The sequence below is a fragment of the Pan paniscus genome, chromosome 14 (genome assembly GCF_029289425.2).
Source record: "Pan paniscus chromosome 14, NHGRI_mPanPan1-v2.0_pri, whole genome shotgun sequence".
Lineage (NCBI taxonomy): Eukaryota > Metazoa > Chordata > Mammalia > Primates > Hominidae > Pan > Pan paniscus.
In genome coordinates this window covers 34602259-34625477 of record NC_073263.2, presented here as the reverse complement: position 1 = coordinate 34625477, position 23219 = coordinate 34602259, and the positions used below count along the sequence as shown (strand labels likewise).

General features: G+C 32.5%; 1 protein-coding gene across 3 annotated transcripts in view; it reads right to left on the bottom strand.

Annotated features, from left to right (window-relative positions):
- The window catches only part of NBEA (neurobeachin), a 707824-nt gene that overhangs the window by 577973 nt on the left and 106632 nt on the right, over positions 1-23219 (bottom strand). For all 3 annotated transcript variants that reach the window (XM_008952234.4, XM_008952238.4, XM_063595707.1), the window contains exons 6-10: positions 22202-22328; positions 16459-16578; positions 13728-13874; positions 1404-1601; positions 661-794 (exon numbers count right to left, since the gene is read on the bottom strand). In XM_008952234.4, the coding sequence (XP_008950482.4) occupies positions 661-794; positions 1404-1601; positions 13728-13874; positions 16459-16578; positions 22202-22328 (726 nt within the window). The remainder of the gene's footprint in view (positions 1-660; positions 795-1403; positions 1602-13727; positions 13875-16458; positions 16579-22201; positions 22329-23219) is intronic.

Here is a 23219-nt window from a genome sequence, read left to right as displayed (position 1 = left end):
TGTATAATTCTAAGATATAACATTAAATTAGAGTCTGGCACATAAGGTTTTTTTTAATAAAAGAGAAACTATAAAAATGTACATGAAATCACACACATTAGAAGAGATTTAATTTTTACATAAACATGGATTTGCCTGGTTAGATTGAGTCCTCACATATAAACTATATATAAATAAGGACTGATGTCAATTAATATTATGCTAGACTTATGCCATGACAAAAGCATTATAAAATAATACCATTCTTTAAGATATAAATTATGTAATTGCTAATAAATATTATTCTTCTGAATAACTTTACCCTAGTAATTTTCTTCAACCTGACAGGGTTTCATGGTCAATTCAAACCATGAGTATATGCAAATGATAAGGTCAGGATTAATATTTTTCCCTCAACTACATATTATAATCATTATGCTATCTTTGGTAAGAATTTTATATTTATTATCAAGGAAGGCATTCCTTTATGATATAACAACCTGAATGTCAGCGTTTTATTTATTGTATAAATATCTATCTCCATTAGTTCTAAAAACTTTTTTATTACACTTTAAGGGCAGAACCCAAATACTGTAATACATTTACACAGCACTGAGTACATCATGCATAGTCTTAAGTGTGTATAAAATACCAGCAATTGTACATGCAAAGAAAACTTACCAGACAGTTGTTTCCACTTGACTGTCATTGAGCTGCCGATTATCCAATTGGGCAAAAAGTGGAAAAAGCACTTGAATCCCTCCAATTGAATGAATTGCACTATGAATTGAATGTGTTACTATCGCTTTCACATCCTATGTCCAAAAACAAAAATGTTTATTAAACTTCTATAGAATGATTTCATCACTATTTCCTTGTCCAAATACCTTTATAATAGAATTAAATAACATACTTGGACATTTTTAAGCCTTCAATTATAATTTTTATACACATATAAGACAAAAAAGTGAATACCTTTGCTAATCACTTTTAAATTTCAAATCTTAGGTTGAGGCATTTTCACACTAAAAATATTAAGTTAAAATCAAATGTTATTTTAAAATCAGAAATACTATTGATGGATTTAAAGACAAGTAATTTTAATGTTAGAGAATATTAGTAATACATTCTTAAAGCAAAGTATGTTTTTATATCTAACAACTAACTTATTCAGTTAATTGACTTAATTTCAAAGGCTATAAGATAATGGATATGACAGATTTCCTACTAAGGAGACAAGGCCAGGGTAGAGTATATTGCTATAGAAAAGAGAGATATTCTTTAAAGTTTCACTTAAAAGATCTGCAAAAGCCAAAAAAGGAGCAAAAAATCATAGATTTATAGATGAGCAATGTTTGATATATAAAATAAAGATACTGTCAAATTCTGACAAGAACATGAAAACAAAGTCACGATTCACCCACCTGAAGCATTAGAGCATGTGGGGAATGCACAAAAATTGATGCATTCTCTTTTGGTGATGATTCCAGGCAGAGCTGAGCATCAGTGGCCTTAGCATTATATGTAAAGGCAATGCTACTTGCAAGTTTCCCATCATATAACACCTGTTTATGATGTTCTGCCAAATGAATATCACTCTCAGATTTAAACTTGAAGGTACTCTGAAAAAATAAAACTAAGGTAAACACTCTTTTTAAAAGCAACAATTACACTCAAAAGTTTTAAAGCAGAGAAACATTTACAATAATAAACTACTTGTGTACCTTTCATGTGTCAGGGACTATTCAGTGGTATTACTTACTTTGTTATTGTCACTTCAATTCAATGAGAGTTAAGTTTTATTATGCCAATAAAAATGCTCAGATCTTCATTTTCTAATTTAAAGTTTTTGATTACTGGCAAAATCATTTCATTAGAAAAAATATCAAACCTGATATTATATATAAATAGGATTTTACTTGACTACATCAGAGCTTAAGTTGAATTTTTCTTGTTAACACTTTAAAAAGTATTTGTGTAAATAAACAGTGCCTGGCACATGAATTACTTATAGAGAAAAATGACTATCATTTGAGGCTATAAAAAGTTAACATGTAAAAATATTCACATCTTTACTAAAAAGCAAATCAACCTATGAAATACCAATGTTACTCAATAATAATATCACAATATACATACAAAACTCAGAAGTTCATTAAAACATGTTATTACTTTTTATGAAACACAAGAACTAAACCTATGCCATCTATAACAAGAAAGGTATTGTTAGATGTGGTTAAAATTGCTCTGCAGATATGAATCTAATAATGATAAATAATATTTAACCTTTGCAATAATCACATATCAGTATTACTATTCATTTCAACTTACAACTATGAAAACTGAATGTTACAGAAATTAAGATGTAGAAGGGGCCAGCACGTAATTCTAAGTCTTCTGATTTATATTCCATATTCAATGTTTCGATAGTGAAATCATCTTAAAATCCTGACTCTGCCACTAATTATCTTTTTCATGCTGAGCAAATCATTAGGCTGATGTGGCTCTAATTTTCCTACTCTAATGTTATAAGGTTAAATTAAATGTCCCAAACTCAAGTTCTTACGGGAGGCATACAGATATGCATATAAGTGAATTGGGCCAGATGGGGACTTCCTCAAACTAGAGAAGATTTGTCCTTTCTAAAAGTGGTCCCTACTCCTCAGCTCAAGTCAACTGTTCAATGTTGCTAGTTCTTCCAGATTTTTCAAGAGAAACATGAAATCTGAATTTTTATCTAAAATCACTATATTTTAAAATTTAATTCAAACATTTTAACACTGTGCAGACCAAACATGTCAGTTTTTACTTCTGGACTAGTGTGTAGAGACTATCTAAAAGAAAACTGGATGCAAACCATTAGTTATCAGGCATGTGCCAAGACAAGAGCAACATGAACGATTAAAAATTTGTGTATGCTGTAGTCTGAAGTATGTCATTGATAATACTTTTTTTTGAATGAGGAGGGTAGTGTTATTACTAGAATGCTTAAGAACTCAGCATACCTGCATTCAAAAAAACAGTGACTGAATTAAAACACACAGATAAGTTGTTAAACACTGAAATCAGCTTTCCGTGTCTGCATTTTACCACTGCTGAAACATTTGTACATCCCATTGTCTAGAACAAAACTCTTGCTTTCATTTTGTTCATACTGCTTACACTGGAATTAACAAATTTTAATATATTCTCTTAAAAGATTTAAAATCATTTTGTGGAAATGTAAGATAGCTAATAAAACCTATTTTTATTTGGAAAAACATTGATTGGTCTTAGTTTTTCTGAGTCCATGATACATACCATATGCTATTTTGGTTTGTAGGAGGAAAACAAGTTTATGTAATAAATCTAAAAGTTTTAGGTTTAAAAAAAGTGTATAATGTAATTTCAATATAAACATAGAATCCATTAAATGAAGAAAATTTTCTTATCTTTCCTCACTTGCAGTATTAGGTTATTTCTATGTCTTTAAATTTATATATAAAGGCGGACATGTACAATGCTTACACCTGTAATCTTAGCACTTTGAGAGGCCAAGGTGGGAGGATCACTTGAGGCCAGGAGTTTGAGATCAGCCTGGACAACACACAGAGAGACCCCAACTCTACCAAAAAATTAAAAATTAGCCAAGTGTGGTGTCATACGCCTGTAGTTCCAGCTCTTCATGAGGCTGAGGTGGAAGGATCACCAAGTCCAGGATTTTGAGACCACAATGAGCCATGATCATGCCACTGCACTCCACCCTGGGTGACAGAGTGAGACCTTGAGTCTTTTTTTTTTTTTTAATTATACTTTAAGTTTTAGGGTACATGTGCACATTGTGCAGGTTAGTTACATATGTATACATGTGCCATGCTGGTGCGCTGCACCCACTAACTCGTCATCTAGCATTAGGTATATCTCCCAATGCTATCCCTCCCCCCTCCCCCCTCCCCACCACAGTCCCCAGAGTATGATATTCCCCTTCTTGTGTCCATGTGATCTCATTGTTCAATTCCCACCTATGAGTGAGAATATGCGGTGTTTGGTTTTTTGTTCTTGCGATAGTTTACTGAGAATGATGGTTTCCAATTTCATCCATGTCCCTACAAAGGATATGAACTCATCATTTTTTATGGCTGCATAGTATTCCATGGTGTATATGTGCCACATTTTCTTAATCCAGTCTATCATTGTTGGACATTTGGGTTGGTTCCAAGTCTTTGCTATTGTGAATAATGCCGCAATAAACATAGGCGTGGGCAAGGACTTCATGTCCAAAACACCAAAAGCAATGGCAACAAAAGCCAAAATTGACAAATGGGATCTAATTAAACTAAAGAGCTTCTGCACAGCAAAAGAAACTACCATCAGAGTGAATAGGCAACCTACAACATAGGAGAAAATTTTCGCAACCTACTCATCTGACAAAGGGCTAATATCCAGAATCTACAGTGAACTCAAACAAATTTACAAGAAAAAAACAAACAACCCCATCAAAAAGTGGGCGAAGGACATGAACAGGCACTTCTCAAAAGAAGACATTTATGCAGCCAAAAAACACATGAAAAAATGCTCATCATCATTGGCCATCAGAGAAATGCAAATCAAAACCACTATGAGATATCATCTCACACCAGTTAGAATGGCAATCATTCAAAAGTCAGGAAACAACAGGTGCTGGAGAGGATGTGGAGAAATAGGAACACTTTTACACTGTTGGTGGGACTGTAAACTAGTTCAACCATTGTGGAAGTCAGTGTGGCGATTCCTCAGGGATCTAGAACTAGAAATACCATTTGACCCAGCCATCCCATTACTGGGTATATACCCAAATGACTATAAATCATGCTGCTATAAAGACCTTGAGTCTTAAAAAAATTTTTTAAAGAAAATATTTTACATAAAAGTATAAGCCTTTATATAAATATCAATGTTTACCATATTATTTCTTTCAGAAGGATTTTCAGAGGAAGAATTGTTATATAAATCTGTATGACTAGGAGATGGATGAGAATGAGGAGTGACTGCAAATAGGCAGGTAGGATCCTCTGGGGTGATAGAAATGTTCTAAAATTAAATTGTAGTGATGTCCGCACAACTTTGTAAGTTTATAAAAAAATAATTGACTTGTACACTTAACATTAATGATTTGTATGGCATGTAAATTACACTTCAATAAAACTGTTATAATTATTTTAAAAGAAGAAAAGAAGGTATGAATATATTTTGTACTAATTACACTCAAATAAGTAGAGTATGATGCATTCTTTTCAGTATGGACCACTTCAGCATAACAAAGAAGGTAGATGGAAGCAAAGTTGTACTGAGCTAAGGAAACGACTCCAAGTGGTAACTGAATCCACAGAAACAAATGAAGAGATTCATAAATGATAAATCAGAAGATCAATATAACAAAATCTATAAACATATACTGTATCTTTCTTCTCTCAGCTTCTTTAAAGGACACAATTATATGAAGTAATAATTACGTCATGTTGGGTTCGTAACATATACAGATACTATAACAACAATATCACAAAAACAGAGAAAACAAATAGAGCTCTATAGAAGTAACATTTATATAACTCACTAGGATAAAATTAATATAAATCTGAGGCTGATTCCAGTGAGTTAAGATGTATATGGTAAGCTCTACTGCAATCACTAAAGAAATGTTTTTTAAGTGAAAAAAATTATTTAAAAATTGAAAATGCTATATAAGAAAATAAGCACATAATCCAAAGAAAGCAGTAAAGAAGAAATAAAGAAATAAAAAGAACATGAGACACATAGCTAACAAAAAATAAAATGACAGATGGAAACCTAATTATCAATAATCACATTAAAGATGAATGAAATAACCAATCAAATCAAAAGGCAGAGATTGTCAGACTGGATAATAAAACAAGATTCAATAACATACTGTTTATAGAATATTCAAAGATAAAACATATTTAAAGTAAATAAAATGGGAAAAAATCAAGAAACCACAAGAAAGCTGGAATGGCTGTGCTAATATCGGACAAAATAGACTTTAAAACAAGATATATTACTAGATATTAAAAAGACATTGGATAATGATAAAAGGGCCAATTATCAGGAGGATATAGCAATTGTAAACATATGTGCACCCAACAACAAAGCATCAAAATACATGAAGAAATCTCTGAAGAAATGAAGGGAGAAACACACAACTTAATAATAATAGTTGGGCACTTCAATACTCAACTTTCCATTCATAAGATCAAGAAGGAAACTGAAGATTTGAACAAAAACCAAACAGAACTAACAGACATCTCTAGAACACACCATCCTAAAACAGCTTAATACACATTCTTCTAAAGTACACATAGCTGCGCTCAGTGGCTCATGCCTGTAATCACAACACTTTGGGAGGCTGAGGTAGGAGGATCACTTGAGGCCAGGAGTTCAAAACTAGCTTGAGCAACATAGCAAGACCCTGTCTCCATAAAAACTGAAAAATTAGTCAGGCACAGTGGCTTGTGCCTATAGTCCCAGCTACCCAGGAGCTGAGGCAGGAGGATAGCCTGAGCCCAGGAGTCTAAGGCTCCAGTGTGCTAGGACTGCACCACTGCACTCCAGCTTAGGTGACAGAAGGAGAGACCCTGTTTCCAAAAAAAAAATGTACACATGAAACATTCCCTGAATAGACCAAACTCAGGTCATAAAACAAACCTGAATAAATTTATGAAGACAGATATAATACAAAGTATATTATCTGTCCAAACTGGAATGTTAGAAATCAATAATATAAAGGAACTTGACGAATTCACAAATATGTGGAAATAAACACATTCCTAAATAACCATCATGTCAGTAGTTACTCTCAGGGTTCAGGAAAAAAACTGACTGGGATAGTGCTTGTAGCTTTTCTGTAATTTTTATTTTACTTTTAAATTTTAAAATGAGAAATAAAGAAGGAGATAAAGATTTAAGAGAAAGTGAAATATGAGAAGTGATTTAAGAGAAATATTAAAGATAAGCAAAGTAAATAAACATGCATAGTCAAGTGTCTGAAGAAGAAAACCAAAGCAAGGAAATAGAAGAAATTCTAAAAGTATAGTACAAGAACAATTTCTTAAAATATGAAAAGATGCAAACTACATATGAAAGTGGACACCACATACCTGAGAAATTAACTCACAGTGACCAACACCAATACATATCTACCAAAATTACTAGATTTAAGGAAAAAGAAAAAAAAATCCTTTGAACATCTAACAAGACTAAGTGCCTTGTAATGGAGAAGATACTACATTGTCAACAGGCTTTCAATACCAATACCTCATGCCAGAGAAAAATTAGTAGCATATTTAAGACATCCAAAGAAAGAAAAGTCAGGGATTTTATAGCCAGGCAAAATGGCTTTCAAGTATAAAGTATAAAGCCCCTTACAAACTAGTATCAAAATGCATTTCTCAAGAAATACTATTTCCATGAACTCTTCCTGAGGAATCTACTACAGAAAGAGCTAAAACACAGCCGAAACACATCAATATAAGGAAATAATATAAGCCTTAAACACACAGGTACTTATAGAACTACGATTAAGTAAGAGTTAAGAGTCAATGGTATGTAGTGACTGTGTGCGCTCACAACACAGATAAGACCTTGTATTAGCTTGTTGGGTCTGCTATGAAAAAGTACCAGAGGCTGGATGGCTTAAATAAAGAAGTTTAATTTCTCATAGTTCTGGAGGCTGTAAATCTGACATATGGGTGTCAGCAGGGTTTTCTTCTGGAGACTCTCTCCTTGGTTTGAAGACAGTCTAACCACCTTTTCTTTCCTGTGTCTTCACATGGTCTTCCCTTTGCGTATGGCTGTGTCCTAATTTCCTCCTCTTTATAAGGATACTAGTCATACTGGATTAGGGCCCAATAACCAAATGACCTCACTTAACCTTAATTACCTCTTTAAAGACCCTGTCTCCAAAAACAGTCAGATTACAGGCTACTGAGGGTTAGAATTTTAGTGAATTTTAGGGGAACATAATTCACCTTGTAACATACCTCAACTATTTTAAAAATGGCAAGATGGAGAATGAAGATAACATATGCAAAAACAAATTAACTGTATTTTCAGTAATTATAACAATTGGGCATTATTGGTATTGTTATTCTGAGACTGTTCTTTATGTATAATTACAGGATTTTCTAATCTATTATCCTGTGTCTATTTGACAATCAGTATCCTCAATGAAGAAGAAAGGAGATTTAACTTCAAGTAGGTCAAGTTAAAACACCACACCCTCCTGCTTTTTCTCCTTATTCCCTTGTTCTCCTCATTCTCCTTTGCTGGTTCCTCTGCATCTCCTCAACTTACAAACACTGGCTTTCCCAAGGACTCATTTCTCAGTTATCTTCTTCTCTGAACTCACTTCACTGGTACCTAAATCCAGTCCTTTACCTTTAAATCCTGTCCATATCCTGCCAATGCCAAATTTCTATCTCCAACCTGTATGTCGCCTCTGAACTCCAGACGCTCTTCATTTTTACATTTAGATGTCTATCAGGCATCTCAAACAACTATGTCCATAACCTATGTCCATAACCAAATATTTGATCTTCTCTGCCAAAACTTATTTCTTTATAGTCCTCCCCATCTCAGTAAATGACAACTCCATCAGCTCAGTTTTTCAGCCTAAAATTCATGGGGTCACTTACTTGCTCCTCTCAATCCTCTCTTGCTCCCTTACCCCATGTTCACAGTGACAGAAAATCCTACTGGCACTACCTCCAAAGTATATCCAAAAGCTGACCTTTTAGAGTCTTAGATATTTTAGATATGCTTTATCAAAAATCTAATCGAGTCTCAATACTTTCCAGAGCTCTTTCACTAAATAACTGCAACAGCCCCCTAACTAGTCTCCCTATTTCCACCTTTTCTCCCTATTTACCAAAGTAACCAGAGTGATCCTTTTCAAATTGGTATCAGGCTAAAAACTTTTCAATGGCTGTTCCTCTCACTCAAGAGCAAAAATAAAGTCATAACAATCCTCTGAAAGCATGTAATTGTTCTCTGAATTAATCTTCTTTGACTCTTCCCCTTGCTCCTTCTGTGACAGTCACAGGAAACCAGTCACAATGTTCTTTAATCTGTGAAGTAAGCTTCTGCTAATGGCCTTTATTCTGGCTCTGGCATTTGCCCTTAAAGCTCTTCCCTGTATATCCACTTGGCTAGCATCAACTTCCAACTTTTTTACCTGCTTTGTGTGTCTCATAGCTCTTATCACCATATAGACACTATATATTTTTCTTTTGTTTTGTAATCTATCTTCTCCCATGATACTGCACACCCTACTTCTCCAAAATACAGGCAGGGGTTTTGTTGGTTTTAATTGTTATATCCCTAGCATCTAGAACAGTGCCCAACTGTTTAATAAAAGAATGAATGGATGAATTAGTGAAGGCTAATTATTTGTATTTAGTGTACCTTATCTGTAGTAGCTAGCACTGATTTATTTTGTTTTTCCTTTCAACTGAGCTTTTGTTACCTTTCATTTGAAAGAGGAGTCTACAACATATGCTGTGGGTAAATGAAATACTGGATACATATTTGGCCTATCATTCAAGAAAAGACATGCAATTTCGACTTTGTTAATTTTGTTTTAGCCATTGAATTGTAGTCAACATCATTCTATCAAGACGCATTGTAAAATACAGCAACTTTTCAACTACATAGGTGCATTTATAGCCTCTCCACAAATCTTTCTGTTAGTTGTCATAAGTATTACATGTATATATACTCCTAATCATCCAGGTTTTCTTTTTCAGTCAGTAATGACAGTCAAATAACAACAAATTTATTTAATTTTCTTTCAAAAGACTTAAAGAATATTTTCACCGGATAAAAAAATTCTAGGTTGACAGACTTTTTTTCTTCCTTTCAGAACTTTAAGGATTTTGTTCCACCTCTATGGCTTTACTGCTTTCTGATGAGATGTGTACAGATATTCAAATTATTGTTCCCTTATCAATGTCTAGTTTTCCTCTGCCTGATTTCAAGATTTTCTCTTTATTTTTGGTTTTCCACACTTTGACTGTAATGTGCCTACTTTGGTTCTCTTTGCATTTATTTTGGTTGGAGTTTTCGGAGTTTCTTCAATCTATAAATGTAAGCCTTTTACCAAATCTGAGAAGTTTTCTAACATCATTTATTCAAATATTTTTTCTGGCTTTCTCTTATACTGTGCCTATTAGACCTTTCAAAATTGCCCCATCCATCTCTAGGGTTCTATTTTTTTACCCCAATCTTTCACAACTCTCTTCAAAGTTTCTATCAATCTATATTCAAGTTCATTTACTTCTCTATCATATTAATTCTGCTAATAAGCCCATACAGCTTATTTTTAATTCCGATATATTTTTCAGTTCTAGAATTGCCATCTGACTTTGTTTTATTTCATGGCTGATACTTCCTATCTTTTAATTCATTATAAGTAAATTTTTCTCTACCTCACTAGTTATAATAGACCTCATGTGATATTTCCAACATGTGAGTTATCTTGGTGTTGGTATATGATGATTTTCTCTTCCCTTGAGAATAAGTCACATTTTCCTATTTTTAGAAAAAATACTTTGGGATTATATGCTAAATTGTGTGACTACTACTCCGTACAATATTGTAGAGAAACTTTCTGGCCAGCAAGTTTCCTATAAAAGCAAAAAATAAGGATATCATTCCATGCAGACCGACTGTTCCATATTTTGACTACCCTCCAAAGCCTGCCTGCTTTTATTCAATCTCCATAACCCTATAGATGTTATCTATATTATGTGCAGAGTTTACAAATGGTTATTTGTGAGAAGATCAGTTTGTTAGGAGCTCACCCCTCCATACAAGTATTGGAAATCCTCTGAAGTGAATTTTAATTTGGAGGTTGTGTTATACTTTTTCTCTTATCAGTTAGAACTTTATTATGATATAGCAATTCATAAAACCATTGTTATCATATTCATAAATGAAGGAGAGAACTCAAAGCTAAATTTTCAAATATCTGGCAATGAAGACTAACTGCTTGCCACACAGGGTTAACATAACACTGAGAAAATATCTAGTAATAACTATAAAATATAAAAACTTTGTTAAAATCTGATTTGCAAGCTTATGTCAAAGGGCCACCTGATACACAAGATTTTATAATCTCGAAGACATTAAATAACCCCAAATAGAGATCCACAGTAAACTTATCTGATAGTAAATTTTACCATACTAGACAAATCTACAGTGAGATTTTCAGTATTTTAAATATTTTCTGAATTTCTGTATTTTAATTTTCCAAACCGAATGATTTAGTTAATAAGTGACACCCTAACTTATTTACTGTTTCCAGAAAATAACCAAGTACAGAATATTTACTGATAAACTGCAACGCTCAAAACCAAACATTCGACAGAACAAAAATTACCTAGCACTCCAGTGACCAGCAAGTCAAAATCATTTGTGATAGGCTCCATTGAATATACAGTTTGATGACATTATTTGAAGGTAGAATTAACTTATTTTATTAATTTCGAAGCCCGTATGTTGACATGCTATCTACACTAAGCTCAGAATCATAAATATTGTCTGACCATTACAATGAAAGAAAGTTCCATATAACTTAAGGCAAAAAATATAAATACTATGTTATTATACAACACTAAGTAATTTAAACTCCATTTGTGATTTATCCAAATGTCCACTAGTTATTATATTCTCTACATCTTAAAAATTCCACTGTAGCCCTCTACCCCTTCACTCACAGAAAGTGACTTTACCAAGATAATTGTGACTATAATGTGTGAACTACTCAGCTTTTCTTCTGTCAAAACACAATCTGATCAAATGCATTCCTCCTTCCCTATATTCTCTGAATTTCTGAAAAAAAAAAGCTTTTTAATATAAAAAATTTTTGCTGATGCCTGTCATGGTAGCAACTGTATTTATAATATTTACAAATTGAGAAAATGCATTTACCCGTGGATTTATCATCAACCCCCGCTAACAACAAGGGGTGCAGTGAGCTGAGAACTTTCAAAACTTAATAAAATACTCTCTGATGTAATGCCCAAATTTACAGGTATATCTCTTAAAAGTTCTGACTTTAGGTACTCTACTGTGTGTTAGGATACTAAGGATACACTATGTCACATGAGCTGTGTACACATGATGACAGGGTTACTGCTCATTATCACTGCTGTTAAAAAGAATGACAAGAAAGATGTGTGAAAAGAATACTACAAATTACAGAGTTTGCAAAGCTGTTCAGGACAAAGTTTGTTTCTTTGTGAATAGAAGAATTACAAAATTGCTTATATTCAGCCCTTTTCCTTGATGTTGCCAGGAAGCTCCCATCAATTCTAAAATTTAACATTAGCAATCATATTGGATTTGTATTTTCTTGATATTCTACCTTTTTATATTTCATTTGTTTGCTTGTCACTCTATTTAATATCATTCTATTAGAGCTTAAAAAGACACTGCAAGTATTTTATGAAAAAACTCAAAGAACTAGGAAAGAAAAGCATGCAGCATATTAATACAAAATGTGAATTAGAAAAATATTCCTATGCAAGATCAACAATGGCAGAACCAGGATGCAAACCCAACAAAAAGACCCATGAAAGAAAAAGTAACTGTACAAGCACAAGTTCATTTCTAGAGCTAGTAAGACAAAACCAAAAATGATATGGAAAATACATGATAGCAAGTATTGTTACCTTGACATAAAAATAATAGCATTATTATTCTTCAATATTATTATGGTTATTAAAGTCACTAAGAACAAAAAGATCTTTTAATATGGGTAAATTCAAACTTTCCTCTCTCTCTCTCTCTCTCTCTCTCTCTCTCTATATATATATATACATATACATATATATGACATACAAAGAGAAATACCAATGCAAAAATACAAAGGCCAAAGAGGGAATATTTTTTAATATTTACTACTCCTTTCCATTACACAATCTTCACATTAATTATTTAAATTGAGTTCAATAAAAAACCACACTTCCATACAAGACAAGTACTCCTTCAGAATTATAAACACTTTGACTATAATGTGTAATTCTCTTTCAGCTCCAAGTAGTTTGAGACTTTACAATTCCCAATGTGATTTAAATAGAACCCTTATATACTCCCCTAGCCAGATGTACTACACACTTAAAACTAACTCATATATGTGCACGCTCTATCTTACCTAGAGTCTTTGTTTTTAAAGTTTAAAAAACAAAAAGAATATGATAAATTACATTAATTAGTTTTGCTAAATTAGTATACTCACTGCTGTACCTACTTCCTCACTTAGTGCAATTAAAGCAAAACTATAAGCTAAAATTGAATAATTTTAGGCCCATGAAATATATTATCTTAGTTTCCTTCTAAATCTTTAACTCTTCTTTCCAAGTTACCAGTAATATTAACAAGTTCTTTATTATGTTCATTATGTAATATGTATATTTCAAATTTTTGTATTTTAAATACTACATTAAGCAAAAGTTTTATAAGATCTATTATTTCAGAATTGTTAACAAAAGGCATGCCATGAATATTAGAAAATATTCTGAAGAATAAAAGTTTATAAAACGGTTAAGAAGCATCTTTGAACCAAAAAGAAACATATAATAAAACTTGACTACATTCCAAAAAATAGAAATGACTCTTAAACCGTATTAAAGAAAGATTTTCACTAAAAATGATATTACACCACATTTTACATCTAAAACTCTCCATAGAATTTATAAAATTACAGTTATTACTACCTTATATCCAGGTCCTAACTGATGAATTGCAAATATCTGTGCTGGGTTGAGTGCTTCACTGAACACATACACGGCACCAAGTTGACCACAGAATACCCTATTTGCATCAGCAGTTTCTGATGATCCAAGAAAGCACTTGTCATAGCTCTATTTTTAAAAGTAATAAAGAAAAATGCATTATTTTTAATGACAAAAAGGTTTAAATCCTTAAATCGGCCTTCATTATCATGAATATTTTAAAATATAACAATAATAATAGAAGAAAGCATCAATTAAGACTTTATTATTTTAATAATAAATGCCAGTCAAGTTTTTTGGGAAAAATGATCAGTTACATGTTTCACACTTATGTTTAAGCAAACAAACAATAGCCACCTACTCAATCTTCAGACTTACCACTTTTCAAATACTATAGTTAAAGGCAAAATAGCTTATAATTATTTATTTACAAAAGTTAAACTAATTTAAAACTGTAATGATGTATAATGATCCATATATGGAGAGATTGATCTGAATCAAGGGAATGACTATTCCAAAATTTAATCATGAACACATAGGGTCTAATTTTTTTATTCTACTTTATTTTTCAAATTACAAATCTATTCCTCTACTTCTCCATTTTAAGTAAAAGACACAAAGAAAATCAATCGCTTCTCATATATGAGTAGGAATTACACAGAATCAAATAAACAATAAGACTAAGATCTGCTGCTTAAAGCCGATGGTACAGTGCTCTCCACATGAGGAATTCAGCACTGAAGAAGCCAAAAGCTTGATCTTTCCGGCCTCTACTTCTTACACCCCGCCCACCCAAACCAGGGAAGGCAGTCATGGCTCAGTTCCTTTCTCCTATCCCCACAGGCTATTTCACACCTTAGAACGAATAAGCAAAAATTATATATGTAAGAAGTACTTTTCATACTTCAATAAAGTAACAAAAAAAATTGTGAATGGAGTACAAAGGCAAAAAAAATTGTCGTCATTAAATACACAATCTTTAATTAGAAGTATGGGAACTTTAACTGCATAAAGAATGTATATATGTGTTATAATCTAGAATTCTCCACTTCTTAGGGCACTATTACAAATAACCAAAGAACTAAGTCTTTTCTTTCCAAGATACTGTCTTCTCATTTAATGAGTCAAGAGGACCACTGGGGTTTCCTCCACTCTATAATAAAAAGATCTGGAGAGATCTCCTCTGGAGAGAAGATAAAAAGCAGAATTTCATCTGTGTATTCTAATTCTGAAAACAACATTCTATTAAATATTTATTGGTTGTGGCTCAACCATAAGTTTCTACGGCAGAGAAAAGTAACATTTTCTATAAAGGGACAGACAGAAGATATTTTAAACTTTGCCTGCCACACCTGGTTTCTGTCCCCTTCTTCTTTGATTTTGTTTGTGTCTCTTAAAAAAGAAAAAACAAAAACCTTTAAAAATTAAAAGCCAAGATTCTTAGCCCCCAGCTTACACAAAACCAGAAACAGGGGGAGGGTCAGATTTGGCTCATAGGGTGTAGTCTGCCCAGCCCCAATCTAGGGGACAAACTGTGGACCATATGCACAGTGCTAGTTAAAAGAATACAAGACAGGATAAGCAAATCCCTGCCCTTAGGGAGATGAAAGCCTAGAGAGATGCAAACAAAACTGAGAAATGAATTGTGTTTAAGAGGTAAGTTCTTATAAAACCAGGTATGCTTGAAGGGTTGTATATTATTGAGCTTGGAGGTACTTTCAGCATTAAAACAAACCTTTCACTTTGGCTCTGACAGGCTGGAATGTAGACAATGGAAAGTCCAAAGTAGAGAAACCGTAAGGACCCTTGAGGTTTTGATTCTAGTTATTCTCTACCTAGAATCCAACTGTGTCAATTCTTCCCCTGCTAATATACTGGTAGACACTAATAAAGTCTCTTTGTTTTATTATAATAAGCGATTTAAGTGATCTTCCCGCTTCTGTAATTTCCCTTCAAAATATTCTCAATACTGCAGGCAGACTGATGGTTTTAAAATAGAAGCACACATCACTTGTCTGCTGAAAACCTTCCAAGGATTTTTAAGCTGAGTAAGATGCGAAAACCCAGGCCTTGTTTGCTTATGAAGGCCAAAATGATTTCTGCCTAACCTCATCTCTTAATATTATTTTGCCTCTTCCTCCCTCTGCTCCAGACAAATTGCCTTTTCCTTGAACTTTCCTATTCTGCCTCAAAGCCTTTGCACTCACTGTTCCCACTGAATAGAAGAAGTTCCCCACATATCTTGCTTGCTCAACTCTTCCTACTAAAATCATCTCTGGACCATCTTGCTTCTCCCTTCCCTACACCTACTTCCTGTATCCCCAATTTATTTTCTCCATAGCATTTATCACTATGTAATTAATAATAGTGACTATCTGTTATACTTCTGTTTAGGGTCTTCTTTCCATATCTAAATAAGGGGTAAACCACATTTTTTAGTGCTTGATGCTGGAAAAAACAGAATACAGGATTCATGGTTTTTGATCTAAAAAACTTAAAACTTTGGCTAAATGTTTCTGTTTTTTTTATCACTAATCATGTCTTTTAGAAATTTTCTTACACTAAATTTAACAATGAAAGATTTATTTAATAAAAAGAATAAACTTTCAAAGTTTTAAGCTTCTACCAAACTATTTTATTATTTAATTCATATTGTAATGATAGATCATACTCCCAAACAAATTAAAACACAGACAGAAAAATAAAGACTTACATCATTTGTGTTAACATGCCAAGCCATATCACCATAAGATACCAGTTGTCCATTAACATAACACCGAATTTCACTGTTCCTCCATCGATTGTAAATGTGGACAATGCTGATCATGTACCACTTAAATAAAAAAATTAAATATATCAATATGTAATGTTTGGTTGTTACAGTCTAAAATGCAATTATAACATTCATAAAACCCTACAGGAATATGCTGACAGGACTATTAAGGATCATCTAATACCACTTGATCAAGTTCCCCCTCTCATTTCTCATTTCTCAGATGGTAGAAGTGGCACATAAAGAATAATCCTGGAGAAGACAAGAACTACAACCCCTTGACCTCCAGCGTGACGTTCCTTCCACTATACCAAGATTCGAAATTGTGGAAATACAATTTATTTGTGTTCAGTCATTTAAAATTTACATTGTGCCAAGCACTGCAGATACCCAAGGCTGACCAGTTCTCCTAGAATTTATGAGCTAGTGAAAGAAATATATATGACACAATTAAACAAATGTAGAATTATAAATCATGGTGATTACAGTGAAGAGAAAAAGAACAGTATAAACTGAAAAAGAATAAACAAGGATTCTACTTTGGATTGCATGGTCAGGAAAGATCTGTCAAAGAAACAACATTTTAGCATTTATAATAAGATTTAGGTAGCTTCAATTTCACCATTTAGATTTAGTAAATCCAGTGATAATTATATATTTAATAACAATGTGGGAATATTTATTAAGAATAAATGAAAGAGTTCATATTAAGTGCCCATTTTATAGTTACTGGTATCAAAAAGCATTTTAAGTATCTATTTTAATATGGATGGTTTGATTTCTGTAGCAACCTTTAGTCTCCTGAGAGTTAATAGCCTAAAATCGAGAATATAGAAATAATTTTTTCTAAAGTATAGAAAAATACAAATGATTTGTAAACATTTGAACAAGTATGCTTTCTGAAGTTAAGGGGGGAAAATTAACTGGTTTCTCCCTCCCACCAAAATATAAAATACAAACTTTGTTCTACAGATTATTTAAATGCACTATTCAATTATTTCATATATATTTTCAGAAATAAAAAGTTATAATAATCCTTAATCACTAAAATATTAGTTATTTCAAGGTATCTAAAATACTTTGAGCAAAATTCAATTTTGTTCATTTCAACTTAGAAAATAAAAATAGGCTGGGCACGGTGGCTCACACCTGTAATCCCAGCACTTTGGGAGGCCAAGGTGGGCAGATCAACTGACGTCAGAAGTTCGAGACCAGGCTGGCCAACATGGTGAAACCCCGTGTCTACTAAAAATACAAAAATTAGCCAGGCCTGGTGGCATGTGCCTGTAATCCCAGCTACCAGGGAGGCTGAGGCACAAGAATCACTTGAACCTGGGAGGCAGAGGTTGCAGTGAGCCAAGATCACACCACTGCACTCCAGCCTGGGCGACAGGGCAAGACTTTGTCTCAAAAAAAAAAAAAAAGAAAAGAAAAGAAAACAGAAAAAGAAAAAGAAAGCAGTGTATTAAAGAACTCAAAAAAGTCAGTAATACAAAACAACAGTGTGCTTCTATAAAAGCAAGGTCAGGTCAAGACATTTAACTGTCTAAAATGCACATCCTTTTTTAAGTTTTTTCATTCCAGGTAATCATTAATTTATCGGAAACTAAGTCTTTCACTTGATTTGAAACCAACATATATGTTAGCCCTGATTAAAATCAGAAGAGAAAATCTTTAAAGTATTCATTTAACAATTGTTTCTAAATATTACAAAATTATCAAGAAAAAATCGTAAAAAGAGTGTCAAATAAATTTAAGGAAAATCTTATAGAATTTTACAAGTATAAGAATTAAAGTTTGCATATATTACCTTCACTGAATTTGAAAATATTCAACCAGAATGCTATCTAAATAACACAGAAGACACAAACTTTATATTGTGGAATAAAATGTGTAAACTTTGCATTTCCAAAGAGAAGAGACACGAATAAATGCCTACATATAGGAAAAGATTTCCTGCCCAAAGACAGTTTTAAGATAAATACTAGATATATTATTATACTTATTGGTGTACTTACTATTAAAAAAAGTACTCATTCAAACAATACTTACTGAGTTCTTACTACTCCAGATAATGTACTGGGCAGGAAGAATTTTACTTCATAAAGACATGAATTGGATTCCCAAGTTACTAGCTCTATGGCTTTTGGCAAATTACTTAGTATCTCTGAACCTATTTTCATCTCTGAAAAAGGGGAATAATAATGCCTACTTTGTGGATTCCTTGTGAATATTATAAATAGATAATGTATGAAAACTATGAGGAAAAGTTCCCAATGTATTTGGCACCCATAAATAACATACCATTGACTAAACTGCTATTTTGTTTTTATCTACTATGTCCCATGATGAGGTTCGTTTATGCTAAAATTGATTATTATTTACCTTTCAGAGGCGTTCATTCATTCAAAAAATGTACTGAGCCTACTTTATGCCAAGTACCCTGTCCCAACCTTGGATCATGGGTATATAAAGACGGACAACATATACACACTCAAGGAAGTTTCACTAGAGAAACAGTTATGAGAATAGAGAGTATCTAAAATACAGATTTGGGAGTAATAAAAGTAAATACTATAAGTAACTGGGAAGGAAAGACAAATAGAGAAGAAAGACTATCATAGAAATATTCACTAAAAGAATAAAATGAACTGTAAGACTAAGCTTGAAGGATGAAAAGGAACTGTTCAGTAGACAGTGGTTAAAAAAACATTCCAGGCAGAATCTTAATACAATACAGCACAGATGCTTGACAAAACTTTCCTCAGTGTGTAGGTTTAGCAGGAAAAACACAAAAACAAAAACAGGCAAAGACCAGATTGTAAGACCTTTAGGCCTTTGTTTTTTGCATAATGTGGTATAACTAAATAATTCTGAGCAGGAAAGTTAAACGATCTGCTCCATAGTTAAAGAAAATAACTGGCAGCAATGTGGAGGTGAGATAGGCAGGCAAGTGTGGATAAAGATAAAATTGAAAAGCCACTGCAAAGATTTAGGTAAGACACCATAAGCTGCGGAACTAAGACAAAGGCACTCATAATTTTAAAATGAGGATGGGAATTAACTAACAGAACTGATAGGAAGTGCTAACATATAAAAGGGGAGTCTAAGATGGGAGTCTAAGATGGCTTCCAATTTTCACTTAGATGGGTAAGGGTACCATTAACTTAAGATAATTAATACAGAAAAATTAATCAGATTTGGAGTTTATCAAGGTTTGCTCTTGGTTGTAACAATAATATATGATAAAATTAAATGAATGAATAAACAAATGCACTGATTAATGAGCTGATCTCAGTAAAGACCATAGTACTTATTTACAAGAAAAGTAACTTTTCCCTTTCCTTGGTACACCAAACTGTACTCTACAGATAACAGACACAAATGAGTTTTTCAATGGTTAAAAAAAAAAGCCTAACTTTTGATCTGATATACTTTGACTAAAGAAAATAAAAATAAACTTGGAAACTATGTGTGCATAGTGATATTATGTATATATACTGAAGTCTGCATTTAGTTTGAGACTCAAAAAGAAATTTATAAAAGAAAGACACAACCAGTAATAAGGAATAAAAAGATCCATATTAAGAATCCACAAGATATGTATTATAAATTGAAGATATGAAAATAAATTGAAGATTAAAAGTACAGCATGATATCAATAGTAGCTAATATGTCTAGAGCACATATTACCATTAGGTAACATGCTAATGGTTTATGTCCATTTTCACAAGTTCTAACAGCTGGTTAAGTGGTACAGCTGGGAAAGCAAAAGCTTTAATGTAAAGATTTCTTTTTGAAAGGCCAGAAAATCTCTTATTAGGAAGGATAACAACAACTTAGCTAGGGAATCTATGGAAAATTAAAGAGAGGAATAAACAAGAGAATGAATTTATTTTGAATAATGAAACACAGTAAAAGCAAATATTTATGACTTTTCAAGGTTTGTGAGAATCTTCACAAAACACTTTTTAAAATCCACATCACTCTCTGGCCCTGCTCCTAACTAGACCCCTTAGATTCACTGCATATTGAGAGCTTTACAAAGGAGAATGTGTTTTCCAAAAGTGAACAGTGAAGAAGACACAAAATAGAAAAAGTGAGAACAAATGGGTTAAAGTGCTTTTTATTGGTTAATGACAATTTCATTTGGTTATAACTTCACTCTAATTGTTTGCCTGTACATTCTTTAAACCACCGTTTCCTAAAATTGTCTGAAGAGAAAAGTTACCTAGAATATTTGTTAAAAACACACAATCCTAACATGAAAAATTATAATACCAACAACTGTACTTCTAATCTATTCCACTGAAATTCAAAATAATTTGGCACTTTTAGCAAACTATCTTGGTCTCACCTTAATTCTAATAAAACAGAATTTCCAGAGCAAAGGCAATGTGATTGGTATTAAAATAATCAATTTGTATTAAAAAAGAAAGAATACACCATTATAATGAATGAATATATTTATTCAGAATCATTGCTTTTTAAATCATTTTCTAAGTATATGTTAATGATTACTGTTAAATTGATATTCTTTAACAGAAATGACAATAACTGACATTAAATATAAAGCAAATATTTTTATTAGAATCATGTAAAATCTAAACAAATTTTGGAAATACCACCCAAAATAATATATTTTTCCGTATATGGGAAGACACACATCAGATCATAAGCAACAAGAAAACAAACAAAAAAGATACGAAAAAGAAATAAAGATCTCCCCCTCACCACATTTGGGTTCATCATATCTGTTATGATTGTACCATTAATCACAAAGGGTAAGGCAATATTTCTGTTAGGAGGAGGCAGTGTGCCCTAAAAAACGTTGACAATCTTACTGTCATATACCCAAGAAAGAACCCTGAACCTGGAAGGGGAACAAAGCCTTAAACATGTGTGACGGGAACTCCTATGCACTCTGTCCTGGTTTTCTTTCATCTGGATTTTCAGATGGTTTGTTATTCTGACACAAAGATGGAGTCTGGTACTCAGGCAGGAAAATCCCTCTAGAAAATGCCACCTGATTATGAATGAATTATCTCTTATAATTCTAATCATACAGTTGCACAGTTCTCTGCATTTTCTCTTTAGAGCAGTTTTTAAAATGTGTTTTGGCCTTGTCTCTGCTATTATTTGGGATATTAAGTAAAGACACATTTCATGAGCCAAAACTAACAGTACAGCAACATTCCTCTCCTTGAAGCCAGCATTATTAAAGCATCAGAAATTAACAAAACCTTCAATCTCAGGAAACAATATTCAGAACTACTAGGATTAGGTGAATCTCCCACAAAAAAAATGTGTCTGTGCATTGCTTAATCTGGGGGTTTAACATTTAACTTTTTTTTAAAAAAGGCAAATATTTATTAATCCCTAGTGCCTACAATGGTATCCAATACTCAGTAAATAATAAGTATCTATTGAAAGAATGCCATAAAACAGATCAGACTGAGATAATGAGAGAGTGTAAGAGAAATACACCACAAGACATCAAAACACTGATCTTACAGAAGACAAAAATTAGACATAAAAGTAAAAAGGAAATGCAGACAAGGATAAGAGAAAACCATTAAAAGCATAGGAAAACCAGTGAAAGAGAATACTACAGAGCTCATAAAAGGAGAGTTAAGAATTCTGTCATAACAGGTGAGTTATAAAAATATTTACTTTTACCTACCTTGCGTGGTTGAAAATCATATTTCACACAATGCTGAAAACCTTTTCCTTTGGACTTCAATGATGTGACTATTAAACAGTTGCCAACAAAATGAGCAGAGTAACCAACTCCTTTGCTAGTACGAAAACTGCAAAGACAACTGAGAATAGTATAATATCCTCTGATAAAAAGAACTAAACACCTAATGGCTATTAAACATTCTTATAAAAATAAAACTTAGTTCCCTGTACAGTAGAAGCAGTTTAATATGTGTCAAATAAAAACTAAACAAAAATATAAAAGGTTTAGTTATAAGTAAATATAAGAAATTTAAACTAGGAAATAAAAGACTATGACAGCTTTTAGTATTTCAATCTAAAATCTCAGAAATACTTAAAAACAAATTAATTGCCAACAAAAGCCTACCACCAAGTAGACTTTAAGGACCATTTGCAATCAGCAAATACAGAACACATTTACACAAAGTTCACATTTTAAATAACAACCTGCTCTCTAATTCTGGTATACCTTTGAAAATAGCTTACAAATTAAAAAGAAAAAGAAAAAAAAACTTGGTCAGAGTCAAGTTTGATAAATGATACAGTTGATCAAGCAAAGCAGTACATTTTTAGTTTAAAAAATTAAAAAGATGTAACTATGAAATAGAGTTTTCTTCTACAAGAGCATTTCCCTTAGCTGTAAATTTATCACGATGTAGAAAAATGTTTAATCACTGAAAAATGCAGATACCACTGAAATTAATGTATGATCTCCCAAAATGACCACTTTGAAGTCCAACCCCATTTATGTTTGGAAGTTCAGATGCTTATTTAAAACTTGGTCTCATTTTATCCATATATATTTTATAATAGAGCTTAGAAGATAGTAATAGCTCACATATTTCTGTGTTCACATTTCTGACCCAGCCATTATACAAAGAGCTTTAAATATGATTCTCTCATTAAATCCTATGGGATAGACACTATTACTATCCTCATTGGTATAGTTGAAGACACCAAAAGTACAAGGTGAATAGTAG